Below are 14833 nucleotides of genomic sequence, written 5' to 3'. Positions count from 1 at the left end.
TTTTGTCGTATTTGTTATCTGAACCTTTTGGGATCGGTACAATGAACGGTTCCCATCTGGCGTGACATGTATCGGTAACTTTTACAACGGTTTATATGACGGACAAGGTCGTTATGTGTTTCCTGATAAGAGTTTTTTGGAAGGTGTTTGGAAGGAAGGTAGACTTGATGTTGGACGGTTTGTGGATTGTTTTGGACGGGGTTGGGTTGGTAGGGTTGGGAGGGGTGGTGGGTTGGTTTGTGAGATTGTTTAAACATTGATCTTTTTGTCGTATTTGTTATCTGAACCTTTTGGGATCGGTACAATGAACGGTTCCCATCTGGCGTGACATGTATCGGTAACTTTTACAACGGTTTATATGACGGACAAGGTCGTTATGTGTTTCCCGATAAGAGTTTTTTGGAAGGTGTTTGGAAGGAAGGTAGACTTGATGTTGGACGGTTTGTGGATTGTTTTGGACGGGGTTGGGTTGGTAGGGTTGGGAGGGGTGGTGGGTTGATTTGTGAGATTGTTTAAATGGAATCGTTATTTGATAAGGGTTTGTTGTTGGTTGTTGGATTTGTGGGGGAATATTCAACGTTTGGGGATTTTTGACATTTGGAGGTTTTTGTGGGTTTCCTGTCTGTTGGGGTTTTCCCAATCATAGTCTTGTTGCGCAGGGAGATTGTAGGCAACCACAGAATGCAAAAATCACAAGTAAACCCCTCATCCAAAACCCATCGATTTTAGGGATTTTTTTACATTTGCAGTTTATGTGGGTTTCCTAACTGTTGGGGGTTCATACGATGGGACAGAGGGGGTCGTTACATCATGTTTCCCAACCAAACAGCGTTATGTAAAAAGAACCCCATAAATACTTATAAAACTTGTGTAAAAACCCCCTTCATCCACACTTTACAAAACGGTAATCAAAACCACACCCCCCACAACAACAACAGCACCCACACACCTCTCCCACCCCGCCTTCTGCACCGGTAATCCCACAATCCCAAAATGATCACACAAGACCGCTGCAATGACTTGTGCGCATACAGATGTACCTAGGACTGTTACGGCGCCTAAACGAGGTGTAGCGATGGTGACGATGAGGACGTAGGCGGCGCCAAGGAATCCACCCAGCCAGGCCCAGTAGGGTACTGTCGTCACAATGTTGAGTGTCCATGGTGGGTCGAGACGGGATGTAGGTCCCATCGTCACATCGTATAAAAACAACAGTAGAAGAAGTATAAAGCCTTCGGAAAAAGAGAATAGGGCACTGTATGCGGGTGTGGAATAGTGCCCGAGTTGTGCGTTCATGGCGGCTTGGAGACCTAATGAGGTACCAGCAAGAATAGAAAACAAGAGTGTCCAATCTGGCTTCTTGGGTTGCGTTTTGGTTGTTGTTGTGGTGGTGGTGGTAGTGGGTTCATTTACTATCGGATCGGGTTTCGTACTGTCTCCCATCACCATGTCCTGCTGTTGATGCTCTTCATCACTTTTTGGCCGTTGATCGGATCGGAGTACCCTACGTACCCACTCGAGACCCCCCATCATAACAACCACACCAAAAATGGTCAATAAAACACCTACTACCCTCCCTACACTCGCCTCCCGTCTCTCTAATCCCAACCACGCAAAATGGTCTAATAGTAATGCAGTGGTCATTTGGGATGCAATGGCTGTACTGAGTAGGGATGCTGCGCCGAGACGGGGTGCGAGGTAGACGATTGTGACAACGTAGATGGTTCCCATGATACCCCCGAAATGTGCATAGAGAGGTGCATCTAAACTCATCACAATTAGCCACAATCCAAAAAAACATTCGAGTCATTCCGCAAAATGAGATATCATACCATGATATGCCCTCGAAATCTCCACCCCCCGCATCGTCGCCAAAAAATAAATCAAAAGCGGCAAACACCCACTCCCAAATGACCAACATGATGCAAAGAGTTTTGTTCGCGAAAGTGTACCCAGTGTGCCATTCATTCCGGCTTGGAGGGCTAACCCTCCTCCGCCTAGTATGCAGAGGATGAGAGTCCAATCGGCTGTTGGCATGTGTGCGTGGTGGGGGTCAGATGGTACATGCGGAAAAAGGAATTGCAAAAAAAGAGGAATGAGGATATTGAAATGCAAATTAGAAAACTATTACGAATGTTCGAGTTCTTTATTAACGTCATCTCATCCGTGGATCTATTGCTGACACATCCTCGTCTCCCAATGTCCAGTCCATTCGGACTCTCGACGTGTTTTTCGTTGTTGCGTTAGACTTTCGCTTCATCCTCCCCTCACGGCATTCCCTGCTCCCTGCATAGTTCATTTACGGGTATTATAGGAGGTTTGTAAGGGCGGCTGGGTAGCCATTCCCTGGGCATCCCAGCACACAAATGGACGTTTCCTACCGTAAACTCCTCTCTACAACAGTACGTACCCCGCCCACTCATCACGGTATCAAAATCTAAACTTGCAACGTTTTGCAACTAGAATGCAACCCCCTTATCCGACCTAACCCTTCACACGACATGCATTGTTTACGGTATCGTCACAGCTTTTAAACCCCCCCGCAAAACAAATGGAACCGGTACCCAACATTTCCCAATTATATCACATTCCGTACATGTCGTTAACAATACTTTAAGATTACATGTGTCATGTCCATATTGCCGATCCGACCTACCCAGAAGGCTTGAGTATCAACATCTTTCATTCTCTAGAAAACTTGCCAGAAGTCCAATACGGCAATGTCGTCGAATGCGCCATCAAGGTAAACCATATCCATCCCTTTGTCATTTTACATGATTGACAAATAACATGAATTTTTTGGGTAGGTCCAAATGTATAACTCAAAACTCCAAGGTCTATCCCTCAAAGGCCCCGACTTTTGCTTCCAAATCATTGAAAACGGTATCGCAGCCTTTTTACGAGAATGGGGGTCGAGTAGTACTGGAACGATGCCGCTTCCGTATACGAGACCTGTATTGGAGGTTGGGAGTTTAAAGGATGTTGATACGTTTTGTGATTTGTATGCTCAGGTATTGAGTTTTTTTGTGTTGTGTTCGTTTTAAGGGGTTTTGGTTGGTAATGATTTTTTTTTTAGGTGCTTCATATTAATGAACCCGACCATCCAGGTCAACCACTAGAACTAGTCGTTACTGATTACACAACCAATCCAAACATACAGTACGTTCGTATTCGTGTTTGTTTATTGGTTTTTCAAAAACTGATGAGATGCTAGTTTTCCAATAGAGATGATCCCATATACCCGTCTTACTCCCGACATGCTATTACTCGTCACACTCTGGTACGCACGCAATATTTCTTTTACGTTTTATAAGCTCATGGTTTTTTGTTTAGGGACCAAGAACCCATGGATCCACCGTTACAAAAGGATACATATATCCACCTCCGGAACCTCCGCATCGTGTCCCGTTATAATAAATTACAAGTCGTTGCACATGGTGATAAAATGCGAACTAGGACGAGTCATATAACGATCGTGAATGATGGAGACCAGATTGATCGGATGAGAGATCGGGAAAAGAAATGGAAGGCCTTGCAAGGGGATGTTTTGAATGTGGTTGGACCTTCACAAACCTACACCTCCATGCTCCAAAAGAAATATCGACGACCCCTATTCAACAGTTGGTCAAGACTCATCCACATACTCTGCGTGTCCAACTCATGGACCACCTTCCCTTGTATGTACGTCAATTTACAGTGTATGAAAGTAAATGGGTTGAGTTTTCGATGCTTGTTACCGATGGGACGGGGTTTATGCATGTTTTTGTTCATGGACCGAGGATTGTAAGTTGATCTTGCACTTTTTTTTTTTTTGGTTTTTGTGTTTTATTCATGCTTTTTTTTTGGTTTAGGATTTGTTGGGACCGGCGATGCGGTTGGATGGACTGACGGTTAATGGTGTTGTGGAGCGGTGTGGAGTTGGTCGAGAGGTTGTGTGTAGAGTTGTTTGGGATGAGGGGTGGAAGGTTGTTGGGTAACATCGTGCACATGTAGATGAGATAGTGCGTGTATGGCATGTTTGGGGCGGGTTTGACTCTGCGAAAAGTACCCACCGCTTCGTCTATCCCCGTAAAACATCATTCAATGGATCCAATGTATGAGCATTTGGAACACCGTGCATCATAGTATCTATTTCCCTTTTACATCCTGCTCAATCTCCCATACATGCGTTTTCAATTCCAAATGCGAGACATTGACTTCATCCTACACATTTATCAACAAAAAAAAATATTAATACCCCAATTGCCCAATAAACTGACATGACTATAAACTTACAATCAATTTCAACAGTTCATTCCGCAGCGCTTGCAGATCCCCTTTTGTCGCTGCTTTTTGCGTGAATCCATTCAAATCCTTTTCGAGTGTCGTGATTTTTTGGGTATGATCACGCAACTAACAGTCATTCAAATCCATAAGCCAAACAACCACAAGACATGATCGAAAGCGAGTCCAAACCTTTGCAGTCGATTTCGCCAAATCCTCTACATTGGATAATAATGCATTTGAACTCTGTTGGTATTCGTCTAGGAGGTACACGTAGGATGTGGCGCCCGCGAGTGTGATGCCCAGTAGGAATCCAATAATGCTATTTCCAAATCATGAGCATACATGCTAATACCCACACGCATGCAAGCAACAAAAAACAGGTGTACATTACCCCCCACGAAAGAATCCCCCACCCGACCGCTTTGGTACCTCTGGCGCAGGAGTCACGAATGCACTAGAAGGAGGCGAAACAATGGCGGCCTCGGTTGTGTTGAATCTGTACTGTGTGAGGCGGTTAGGCCGGAACCGCATACGACAGAGTGGGCGAAGCATCATGAAAAACGGGATGGGGTGCAACGCCGAGAACCAGCACGGTCGGGTTGTTCAAGTTGCTGGTTCGGATGGGTCATTTGTAGGCATGGTAACAGTGTCACGTGTCGAGGAATACTGATGACGTGAGCGTTTGTGAAGGTTCATCGTTCTGTAGGTATTTATAAAGGTTCTCATTTTTGGGCAAAGGTTTTGGTTGTGGGGTTGACCAAGTACCCAGGATTGATCATTTCGAGCTAAACATGTCACTTGAGAATGAACCAAAGAAACCTGTTTCGGGAGGAGCGGCTGCGGTATGGCATCTATGTTACATAGTGTGGTGGTGATTGAAAATGGCACTAAGACCCATTATTATCCGGATAATCCGGTTAATCATATCGCATAATCAGAACCCCCATCATTGCTCAAAGCGGTGAGGAGGCATGGATGCTAATGTTCTCCAAACTGCAGTGTGGCATGCTAATGTAGCTTTTTTTTTAAACTGCGGTGAGGCGCATGCCAAAGGTCTATAAAAAGGGGACCTTCTCCCTCTTCCCTCTTTCCTCTTTACCCATCCTCGACTCAAAGCATCCGCCCAACAAATCTCAGTCCACCATGAGAATACTGCTCTGGTGCCGAGGACCTCGACCGCCCGACAGCAACCGTGATCAGAACCAGCAGCAACCAATCGGATTCGATAACAAAGCTGCTATTATGCTGCCACACTTGTTGAGCTTGGTTGGTATGTACTGATTGCATTTTGTCATTCTGTCATCGGGTCATCTGGCTAACATGCAGCTTTTAGTCTCCAAGCCTTCGTTACTGAACATCCTCTGGCTTGTGACGCTGCCCAGTCGATTTGCTCCTGGATGCAAGAGTCTGGCTTCAATGCCATCAAGAGTTCCAGATCAAGGCCTAGTAGGGACCGCGTGTAGTGGTGGGCAATTATCCGGTTAAAACCAACCGTTACGTATTGCGTGTATAATTGCCTAGTAGTAGCTTAGCTTTTCCGAACCGGTTGTCGCCGGTTTATTCCCTGGTGTAGTAGCTAGTGCCAGTTTCTGTCACCTCTACACTATCAAATGACTATAATAACAATGATCGGTGATGGATATAAGGTCCCAGGCGAGGAACCCTCCCTCGAAACAACCGCCATGGGTCTCGGTGCCAAAGCTGTTCAAAGTTTTACACCTCTTGAACAAATCTGTCGCCATCTCTGCGGGTTTCATGTGTATGCGCATGATATGACTCGTCAGGTAAAATGTACACCCATCATTATTTATCCTAGAGTTCACAAAAACACTAAAAACAAAACTTGTAGGTTGAAGCTCACCATTACTGCTCGCATCTAAGTTCAGATATGCTTCAATGCGTAATATACGATAGCCCCGAAAAAGATGCAAGACTCATTGGCGTCGAGTACATTATCTCATCTAAACTCTACAATGATCTCCCCGAGTCTGAAAAAGTGTATTGGCATTCGCATACTTATGAAGTCAAGGGCGGGATTTTGACTTTACCTGTTTCGCGCTTCGTACCTGCTGCCGTGCATGAAGAAATTGAGAGGAAGGAATTGAGTAAGGTGGTGAATACCTATGGAAAGACATGGTAAATCTTTGTTTTGCGTTCTTACTTGCGCGTTTAATGTGGTTTGCATACGAGTCTTGATTGTGCTGTGTCTATGTTAGGCATTTATGGCAGATTGATCGAGGTGATATTTTACCATACGGTATGGTGTTATTTTTGAAAAATCGTTACCCGTAGGCTACATCCACCCTCCCAACTATTAGGTCCCCCTTCTCTCATGATGTCCTTTACGTCCGACAACCAAATCGATCCAAAATTACTCGAACAACGGGACAAACGGTGCGTACCCTTTTCCTCCACCATCTCCATACACAACTTTATTGAACACCCGTATCGAATTTTCTTAATAGCGAGGGAGTTCGTACTGAGGACCTCATAGAACGACGCAAGGATATCCCGATCGAGCCTCGCCCGCCGGGAGCGCAAGAGAAACTGTTGGAAGAGAAGATGGCATGGCAAGCAAAGATGGAGAAAATTCCGCTTTTGTGTTAGTGGGTTGATATGTTTGCACGCTTGTTGTGGGCGGTGTGTATTTCATTCTATTGGATTGCACAAATGCTCCATGCGGGGTGGTTCTATCTTGTTATATAGCACGGGTTTTGAAAGCTGCTAGCAAGGTTTACCCTACGGTAGTCATTCCATCTATATGCTATATTCTAGATTTTGTTCCATTGTCCTTCTCACCTGTGGTTATCCACCTGGCCAGCCATTGTCCACATCGTTCCTTCATGGTCTCTGTCACAGCATGTTTCACCCCATCCTCAACGACCACTTGAAACCTCTCAGGATCCATGACGGCACCCAGTTTGCCAATAAATTTCTCATTACAAGAAGCTGGAACCAACTTGTCGCTTCCACCATTCAAGAGTAATAAAGCCTTGTCCCGAAAAGCGTGTGCACGATGGATTGGGTCATGAGCATGGAGAGCCGACAAGAGTTGAGCGTTGATGTATTTCTCTGAAGCGGGAGGTAGAGGGATCTGTGGAGTACTTTTTTGGGAGCGGTGTGTCATGAGGGTAAGGTAATCTCCGCAACCAATAATGGAAACGCCCGTCTGCAAACGTGAGTCTGGCAAGAACGACTGCCACGTTAGCCAGGACACATTCATGCAACGCAAACGCCAAACAGGCACAAACCATTTGCCAAAGCCAACAGTGTTGCATGACCGCCCAAGCTCACACCACACATCCCCCAGGCTTCTACGTCCCTACCCAAGAATGCCGGGAGAACATCCATCAAGTAGGAAACGTCCCGTGCTGTTCCATACTGAATAGCCCACATATCAATAGCATGGTTATCATTGCCCTTTTGCCAGGACTCATTTGCAAGGGAATGTATGATTCTGTGACCATGATTTCTTTGGTCAAAGGTCACCATCAGCGTTGACGGGGGGAGGTAGGAGTAAATGTCTTGACAAATGGAGAGTGAAGCAGCGGCTGTATTCAGGCGGCCATGAGCAAAGAACACAACCTGAATAGGCGCTGGAGACGGAGGAAGGGTGCTAAGACCGAGAATGTGGAGTGGCAGACCGCCTACGGGCATAGTCGTAACGTCTTGGGACCGGCTGGCCATGATGTAGGGAGAGATGTGGTGGGTGAATTTCCAGAGGTCTGTGTGTCGTGGAGACGCGTCCCCCACCTTTCCCGCAGCTTTCGCCCGTTTGACCATTTCCAGCAAACCGAACATGAAAACATCATTACATGACGCATGAGCAATGCACAACGTATTCCACAACCAACCGATTGTGGAGAATCTCCCATTAAAGATAAATTGTATACAAGCTTATGGTATTTTAACTTGCATGTGTAGACATCTTGGCGGTTTACCTGCTCACCGTTACTCTTGTCCACAGAAAATAAGGTTATCGTCGGAACGGACCATGGCTCTTTATTACTGTACAGCATTGAAGAGGACCCAGTGTTTACCATAACACTGTCAGAATCTCGAGTGAGCTCATCTCGGAAGGGGATTGACCAATTGTGTCTTATTCCTGGGACGGGAGACGTGGCTGTCCTATCTGGTGTGTACCGTTTGTTCCCTCGTCACAAGAACCTCGTTAGAAGGCGTCTGAGCATGTGCACATACTGATGACAGGAATGATTGTTAGATGGCGCTGTTACGGTCTATGAGATTGCAACTCTAGCCGTACGGACACAGATACAAAAGGCAAAGGGAGTAACGCTCATAGCGGCACCTGTAGCGGCGCAATTTGGAGAGTCCGAATCCCCTACTTCTGCGAATTCGGAACTAGAGTCTCGATTCTGTTTTGCTACGAAACGCAAAGTATCGTTTATCAAGTATAATGGATCAGATGTTGTATTGGACAAGGTGGCTACTTTACCATGTCCAAAGAGAGGAAGCCATCAAACCAATGCAGGGCTATATTCTTGTAGGAAGTGACCTTATCGGATCGCCCGAGGACTATGCTTTGGCTTGGGCAACGTCTCTACATTGGGTTCGCGAGAAGTCTTTCCTGTGTCGATGTCACCACCGGTGCCGTGAAGGATCTGTATTCATTCCGGACGTCGTTAACTGCCGCGTTGGGATCATTTGCACCAGTCAAAACGAGTAGTGTTTTAGTCACGCCTTTTTCCGGGGATCGAGTACTTGCTACAAAAGACAGTATGTGCGATACCGACCAACTTGTCCTATCAACGGATACTGATAGAGATCTTTGGAAAAATGTAGATACAACCCTTGCTCTTGACCATAATGGCCAAGTATCGCAAGATCTTCGTGTCGAGTGGTCCAGTGGACCAGAGGCTGTTGGTATGTGATTACCGTAACGGTCTTGTGTCTGTGAAAAGTTACTCACCAGATACATGTCAGCTGTGTGGTCACCCTACTTAGTTGGTTTGTTTACGGGTCATTTGGAGGTTCGAAGGACGCAATCGAATACTCTGGTCCAAACCATTCCCCTTCCCAACGCCAATATGATGATTTTTGGCGCATCCATTTTGGTGGCGAGTCAAGCTTCGGTATGGCGCCTTCTTCCTTTGGACTTTGAAGACCAGGTAGTGTTTTTGCAAATGTGGGCCGTTCGAATCCATGGTACTGTATGGCTTACAACTGCTTTGCTGGTAGATTGAACAGTTGGTGACCGCCGGTCAGTTCGCTGAAGCTAAAAATCTCATTGAAGAGTTGGACTTTCCCACAGAGGAAGACAAGGTTCATAATACTCTTGCATGGATTGCTTTGATCATTTGAGCTTATTGAGATCTTATTTTCCAAAGACTGCGAACATCATTCGAGTTCGTGGCATGTACGCTCACCACATTTTCACTACCGAACACAAGTACCAGGAAGCTCTCTCCATACTGAAGGAGCTCCAGGCCTCCCCATTAGATGTCATCAACCTTTACCCCGACTTGTCACCGCCGGACCCAGATGGGGGCACACCCGAACCCGCCGCGCCTTCAGGTGAATGATTTTCATTGTTTGAAAGTTGGTAGCAGCCGTGATGCTAAAGTAGAACAAGACAAGAAGGCAATGTACCTCCTGATGAACTACCTAAGCGAACAACGTGCCGTCCTTGCAAAACTTCGACAGCAACAAGAATACCTCGCTGGCATGAAACAGGCAGAACCACCAGATTCGGCGCTCCAAGCTCAATATCCTGTTTTAGCCGACACACTGTACCTATCTGAAGTGGTGGATACCACACTACTGAAAGTGTATTTAAGTATCAATGAAGCCTTGGTAGGTTCCCTATTGAGGGTACCAAATGCATGCAACGTGGAGGAAAGTGAGCAGCTTTTGCTGGAGCGGCAGGTACGCTCATGGAATGTTGATTGTTTTATGATCCGACTTTTGACGGGATCGTCATGTAGAAATATGATGAATTAGTAGATCTCTATCGAGGGAAAGGACTACATCGCAATGCGCTCGATTTCCTTATGAGGTAAAATCGCCGGTGCGAGGGCTATAGGGTGAAATCTTTCTCATCTGAAAGCTTTAGGAAAGCATCTTCTCCAGAGTCTACTGCGGCCGAGGTTGAAAAGATGGTCACGTATTTGCATGGAATTAATTTTGAGGATAATCTGGACCTCATTTTGGAGTATGCTGCGTGGATTCTGAAGAGAGATTCAGAAGAAGGTATCAAGGTAAGGGTCTGCTGCTATGTCAACTTCAATAAACCGGTTCTGATTGATGCCTGTTCAGATTTTCACTGAACACTATGATGAGGTAGCTATCTTCCTTATACCCCTCCGTGAATGAGGAACTCAAGTATATTGAACCAGGTCAGCCCAAAAGCCCGAAAGGGCATCGTAAGCTTCTTGGAAACGATATCGGAAGACTTCGCCATCAGATATTTGGAATACCTTATCCACGATCTTCACGACCATGATGCTGAGCTGCACGACCAGCTGATTTCATGCTATCTTTCGAAATTGAAGCGAGACCTTTCCTCAAAGACTGGATATGATGGGCCAATGTTACCCAAGAGATCTGGGGCGGGTAAGCAATCTCTATGGCCCACACTGTTGCCTTATGAAAACAATTAATGTGGATGTCAATCAGATAACACCGAAGACGGGAGGTCGTTTTGGACGCTGCGCAGAAAGTTGGCGGCGTTTTTGGAGGAATCGCAAAATTACCACGCGGAACAGGCACTTGCTAGCTTCCCTACTGATGGTAAGTTGGACTCTATGAACAACCGGGAGCTGGAATATATCCTTATGCCGTCTTGGTTGCCCAGCCTTATATGAAGAACGTGCGATGGTTCTTAGTAGACTCAAGAGACATGAGGAAGCCTTGCGAATATATATTGAGAAAGTTCGAAATTATCACATGGCAAATGTGTACGTGAGTTAGAACAGCTTTGGCGAATGAACTGTAATGATTAACGCATTTTGGGGCATTAGCTACTGCGAAAAGCATTATGACCCGGATGACCCTGAATCTCAAGACGTATTCCTCATACTTTTGCAGCTGTACCTTAACATGGTACAAGCTGGTGACTATCCTTTAGCCGACGTTATGACATTCTTGGGAGTTTATGGAGCAAGTATGGATGCAACAAAGGTAGTATGCACATGTCCTTACGTCAGGTAGCGTTATGTTGAGTAACGCCCCCGAATTACCCTTTAGGCATTACCAATGCTCCCGGGAACGATCCAACTGAAGGCTCTGCTCGGATACTTTCAACGTTGCTTGCATGACATGCATCGTACGCGGAATATGAACGAAGTCGTAAAGAATTTACTTAAAGCAGAATGCCTACAAGTACGTGATTTCAAGCATAGTTTGGCTATCTGGAGCCCTGCCTTTCCAACCTGATCACTCAATCATGATTCTAGTTTCAAGAACGCCTAACGCATTACTCAACCAAGCGCATCCGTATCACTGATGATCGAATGTGCCCCATTTGTCTTAAACGCATCGCCAACAGCGTATTCACATGCTTCCCTAATGGTGTTGTCACTCATGCATACTGTGCAGTAAAGAAATAAAGGACAGTTGTTTGCCCCGTTACGTGTAAATCGACGGGCCAGTGGGGCATTTATTCCCACCATCGAATCTATTTGCATACTATGAACTAATCCGCTGGGGGTTTACCCATAGCGACCAACAAAATGTTTTTGAGCTTTGTTGGCTCGTCTTCGGGGTCTTTGCTACGTTTTCGGAGGTTGGGGGATAGCTTGAGACTGATAACAGCACCTCTGTCGTCTCCGACGAGTAAAACAGGTTCAAATGGATTGAACGCAATGTGGGTTAACTTGGCTTTCTTGACGACTTGCTGTTCACAAATCGGCTCGTATTTGTTCTCGTTCAGGTCGAAAACAAAAACCTTTATACGTTTCATTTGATTTTAAGGCTCAATCAGTATCGCTTATACCCAGAATATTATATGGACACAATAACATACCTTTCCATCTGTCGTTGCAGCTGCGAACACAGTCGACGAGTATGGTGCCCATGCAACATCTCCCACACTACTGTTGAGGTCAAAACTCATGATGGGCTTCTCTTCATCGTGATCCCAAAGTTTGACCGTCCAATCGGCACTCGCAGACAGGAAGATATTATGGTGGAAATGGTTGTACCGGACTGTGTATACAGACATTTGGTGGCCCTTCACAATCAGAACAGAGCACTAGAGTCAGCTACGCCAATTGGCAGCATTCACGGTGGTAAACATACCTCAAATGAAAGCAAGTATTGATTATTGTACTCTTTTGAACATTTGAAGATCCTTCCCTCTTCGGTTCCGACGACAAAGAGGTGATCCAATTTCTTGTGGAAGTCAAAACTGCTTCCGCCAGCCAAGTTGAAGAGCGGGTCATCTGTTGTTTCTGTGTGCAGTGGGTCGGTGGTGGGTTGTTGGGTTGCAGTCGGGGGCGAAGACAGTTCAAGGTGGAGCTTAATGACGTCCTGCATTTCGAACAATGTTAAGGAGATTTGCTCACAAAAGTATGAACAGAAAAAATATCGCATCTTTGGTGGGCGGATCCTTACAGTGTGCGCAAGTTCGGTCTTGAGTAATGTCCATTGCGTTACTCGACCGTCTGTCGAAATGGAAAAGAAGTTTGCGTTGCCGTCTAAATCGTCCTTTTGCCAGCATACCTACCAAAGAGAGTATGTAAGGGCTCGTCCGAGAGACTATAAACATTTTCATTGCATTCTTTACCTGCCACACAGGGTCGGTATGCTTCCCGCCTTTGGGAGATGATTTGAAGATTGGGCCATTGCCTTTCTCTTGCAAGCTATACACTGCGACGGATCCGTCGTAAAGACCCACAGCAATCATGGAAGGATGCTGAATAAAAAAGGAAACAGTTAGGCTAAAACCGTCAGCAAATATATTCAAAGCTCGTTCCGTTACCTGGGGATGGAAATCAAGGGACATGACTCCGGTATCGGTTACATACAGGAACTCGGGGTAGGACGGATTCTTCAGTGTGAATCCACCAATCATGCCTGGACCCTGTTTGGAAAACTCATACGATCCGTATCCGACTACAAAGAAATCCGAGAAACGAGAGTTCCAGCAGAGGGCTGTGACTTGTTTGCGTTTCTCCTTTTCGCAGACGAAACGCCAGAGAGGGAGGAGGGTGCCAGCTTTTTTTAAAGAAGAGAGTTCGATTGGTATATGAACAAAGAATGTGGTCAAATCACAGTTGGAAGGGACTTACTTTTGCTACCAGCTAACTCATCTGAGGCATCCTCCCAATACTTGTAATCCTGCGCAATATCGTCGAACGTATTTTGATTTGCCATGCGTTCGACAATGGTGAGAGATTTCCGAAGGTCCGCATTTTTGTAATAAACATCTTCGGTATGTGCTTCGGCTGGGAGAATATGTTTGTCTTCATCTTTTTGGCCTTTGGCTCCTCCACCCTGAGAAGCACATTTGTAAGGCGGCTTATAATGCAGTCAGTAATGGAAGAAGAAGAGTATACCTTTGCTTTGGCCTTTTCTTTTTGTTGCAGGTCCTCCAAATAGGCATCATAAATAGACCATTGGTTAACTGTATCGCTAAAGATGCGTTGAGGTGGAGGCTCAGTATTCGTTGATCGTTCCTTAAATGCAAGAAAGCATAAGGCTGTGACACTATTTTCATTTAAACGGCAACGTAATCCTACCCGATAGGGGTTGTTGATAGTCTGCGATGCACGCTCGCTGAAATTAAACTGGTTTCGAAGCGGGCCTTTGGACTTCTTTTCGTCCTCGGCTTTCTCTCCATCGGCGGATTGAAGTGGCTCTGTTGCAGTTTCGGTTGTCGGTTGTTCTTGGCCGACGGCCTCTTCTGGTTTGGGTTCAGGTGGTGCGGATGATTCGTCAACATTCCGGTAATTTAGATAACTGCAGCCAATCATCAAGCGTTAACTGCATTTCTTCAAGTACGCTTTTCCTATTTTGTAGATGCCTAGCATCACTCTACCCACCCATCAAACTCAAAATGTACCACAAGATGATCCACGTTGGGGCTGGCTTTGAACGCTTTTTCACGATGATTGAATCGCGCAATATTTTGAGGGGCGTTAGGGTTATTAGCGTTCAGTATTCGTGTAAACTCCTCATTGAGCTCTGTGTCGGTGAGTTGTAGTTGTCCCGGGGGTTTCAAAAGGACCTTTGGCTGCACGGTCACCCAACTTCAGCTGATATCCAGCTCAAGAGAGATGGTTCACATGATAATCATACCGGTAGCCAGTCATCTGCTCCGTTGGCGTCTCCTTCTGGTCCATTGGAGCGTAGGGAGTGCGTGGATGCTGTGCGGCCAACGAGGGGTGTCTCTGGGGCTAACTGCAACGCGAAGTAGAGTTTAGGAACCTACAGGACGCCAAGCGCTGGTTTGGGTATGGGTAATATACCTTTGCCCTGCGCACGGACTTCATTGTCGGTTTATAGATGCTCTTGTTCTGATACAAGAGCGGTCAACTTTGTGGTGATCGGATTAGGGCATATGCACGCTATTTGGCGGAGATCATCGACTTCGGACGCGCATCGG

The 14833-nt window shown here is 45.9% G+C and overlaps 7 protein-coding genes across 7 annotated transcripts; 3 read left to right on the top strand and 4 right to left on the bottom strand.

Annotated features, from left to right (window-relative positions):
- Window positions 1-566: 566 nt before the first annotated feature.
- On the bottom strand, window positions 567-2127 carry SPPG_03891 (uncharacterized protein). The gene is made up of 2 exons (XM_016752140.1): window positions 1833-2127; window positions 567-1763 (listed from the first exon to the last, which is right to left on the bottom strand). The coding sequence occupies exons 1-2, from the start codon at window positions 2035-2037 to the stop codon at window positions 895-897; spliced, it is 1074 nt and encodes a 357-aa protein (XP_016608817.1). The 5' UTR covers window positions 2038-2127; the 3' UTR covers window positions 567-894.
- A 98-nt stretch (window positions 2128-2225) lies between these two features.
- Window positions 2226-4137, top strand: SPPG_03890 (uncharacterized protein). Its single transcript, XM_016752139.1, has 8 exons — window positions 2226-2402; window positions 2464-2560; window positions 2619-2743; window positions 2808-3011; window positions 3077-3159; window positions 3215-3280; window positions 3334-3783; window positions 3852-4137. Exons 1-8 carry the CDS (start codon window positions 2367-2369, stop codon window positions 3886-3888), a joined length of 1098 nt encoding a protein of 365 aa, XP_016608816.1. The 5' UTR covers window positions 2226-2366; the 3' UTR covers window positions 3889-4137.
- On the bottom strand, window positions 4129-4818 carry SPPG_03889 (uncharacterized protein; the record flags this gene model as incomplete). Its single annotated transcript, XM_016752138.1, has 4 exons — window positions 4129-4203; window positions 4276-4392; window positions 4456-4585; window positions 4658-4818. The coding sequence occupies 4 exons, from the start codon at window positions 4816-4818 to the stop codon at window positions 4129-4131; spliced, it is 483 nt and encodes a 160-aa protein (XP_016608815.1).
- A 434-nt stretch (window positions 4819-5252) lies between these two features.
- SPPG_03888 (uncharacterized protein) lies at window positions 5253-7063 on the top strand. Its single transcript, XM_016752137.1, has 6 exons — window positions 5253-5536; window positions 5600-6050; window positions 6116-6402; window positions 6483-6523; window positions 6585-6660; window positions 6732-7063. The coding sequence occupies exons 2-6, from the start codon at window positions 5877-5879 to the stop codon at window positions 6871-6873; spliced, it is 720 nt and encodes a 239-aa protein (XP_016608814.1). The 5' UTR covers window positions 5253-5536; window positions 5600-5876; the 3' UTR covers window positions 6874-7063.
- Window positions 6901-8008, bottom strand: SPPG_03887 (uncharacterized protein). The gene is made up of 2 exons (XM_016752136.1): window positions 7518-8008; window positions 6901-7449 (listed from the first exon to the last, which is right to left on the bottom strand). The coding sequence occupies exons 1-2, from the start codon at window positions 7951-7953 to the stop codon at window positions 7031-7033; spliced, it is 855 nt and encodes a 284-aa protein (XP_016608813.1). The 5' UTR covers window positions 7954-8008; the 3' UTR covers window positions 6901-7030.
- On the top strand, window positions 8000-11896 carry SPPG_03886 (uncharacterized protein). The gene is made up of 18 exons (XM_016752135.1): window positions 8000-8168; window positions 8234-8401; window positions 8489-8709; window positions 8775-9003; window positions 9070-9150; window positions 9211-9395; window positions 9466-9549; window positions 9615-9801; window positions 9860-10152; window positions 10212-10282; window positions 10340-10484; window positions 10543-10566; window positions 10623-10839; window positions 10903-11016; window positions 11081-11183; window positions 11247-11406; window positions 11473-11607; window positions 11682-11896. The coding sequence occupies exons 1-18, from the start codon at window positions 8096-8098 to the stop codon at window positions 11832-11834; spliced, it is 2643 nt and encodes an 880-aa protein (XP_016608812.1). The 5' UTR covers window positions 8000-8095; the 3' UTR covers window positions 11835-11896.
- SPPG_03885 (uncharacterized protein) lies at window positions 11637-14771 on the bottom strand. The gene is made up of 12 exons (XM_016752134.1): window positions 14697-14771; window positions 14527-14628; window positions 14271-14461; window positions 13968-14187; window positions 13785-13904; window positions 13518-13722; window positions 13208-13443; window positions 13013-13141; window positions 12841-12948; window positions 12526-12756; window positions 12251-12457; window positions 11637-12172 (listed from the first exon to the last, which is right to left on the bottom strand). Exons 1-12 carry the CDS (start codon window positions 14718-14720, stop codon window positions 11921-11923), a joined length of 2025 nt encoding a protein of 674 aa, XP_016608811.1. The 5' UTR covers window positions 14721-14771; the 3' UTR covers window positions 11637-11920.
- Between the last annotated feature and the right edge of the window lie 62 nt (window positions 14772-14833).

Source organism: Spizellomyces punctatus (assembly GCF_000182565.1).
Source record: "Spizellomyces punctatus DAOM BR117 chromosome Unknown supercont1.6, whole genome shotgun sequence".
Classification (NCBI taxonomy): Eukaryota; Fungi; Chytridiomycota; class Chytridiomycetes; order Spizellomycetales; family Spizellomycetaceae; genus Spizellomyces; species Spizellomyces punctatus.
Note: the sequence above shows the minus strand (reverse complement) of the source record. Positions and strands in the feature narration are given on the sequence as shown.

Coding starts and splice junctions, on each gene's coding strand:
- SPPG_03891 (XM_016752140.1), bottom strand. CDS start 2,037: ATGCCAACAGCCGATTGGACTCTCATCCTCTGCATACTAGGCGGAGGA. Junction 1,764..1,832: donor GATTTCGAGGGCATATCATG/GTATGATATCTC, acceptor TGATGAGTTTAG/ATGCACCTCTCTATGCACAT.
- SPPG_03890 (XM_016752139.1), top strand. CDS start 2,367: ATGGACGTTTCCTACCGTAAACTCCTCTCTACAACA. Junction 2,561..2,618: donor CCGCAAAACAAATGGAACCG/GTACCCAACATT, acceptor CAATACTTTAAG/ATTACATGTGTCATGTCCAT. Junction 3,784..3,851: donor TTGTTCATGGACCGAGGATT/GTAAGTTGATCT, acceptor TTTTTGGTTTAG/GATTTGTTGGGACCGGCGAT.
- SPPG_03888 (XM_016752137.1), top strand. CDS start 5,877: ATGACTATAATAACAATGATCGGTGATGGATATAAGGTCCCAGGCGAG. Junction 6,403..6,482: donor AATACCTATGGAAAGACATG/GTAAATCTTTGT, acceptor TGTCTATGTTAG/GCATTTATGGCAGATTGATC. Junction 6,524..6,584: donor AGGTGATATTTTACCATACG/GTATGGTGTTAT, acceptor CCCAACTATTAG/GTCCCCCTTCTCTCATGATG.
- SPPG_03887 (XM_016752136.1), bottom strand. CDS start 7,953: ATGGCCAGCCGGTCCCAAGACGTTACGACTATGCCCGTAGGCGGTCTG. Junction 7,450..7,517: donor ACTGTTGGCTTTGGCAAATG/GTTTGTGCCTGT, acceptor CGTTCTTGCCAG/ACTCACGTTTGCAGACGGGC.
- SPPG_03886 (XM_016752135.1), top strand. CDS start 8,096: ATGCACAACGTATTCCACAACCAACCGATTGTGGAGAATCTCCCATTA. Junction 8,710..8,774: donor CAGATGTTGTATTGGACAAG/GTGGCTACTTTA, acceptor ATATTCTTGTAG/GAAGTGACCTTATCGGATCG. Junction 11,017..11,080: donor TGCTAGCTTCCCTACTGATG/GTAAGTTGGACT, acceptor TTGGTTGCCCAG/CCTTATATGAAGAACGTGCG.
- SPPG_03885 (XM_016752134.1), bottom strand. CDS start 14,720: ATGAAGTCCGTGCGCAGGGCAAAG. Junction 14,188..14,270: donor GTACATTTTGAGTTTGATGG/GTGGGTAGAGTG, acceptor GATTGGCTGCAG/TTATCTAAATTACCGGAATG. Junction 13,723..13,784: donor AAGAAAAGGCCAAAGCAAAG/GTATACTCTTCT, acceptor TGTGCTTCTCAG/GGTGGAGGAGCCAAAGGCCA.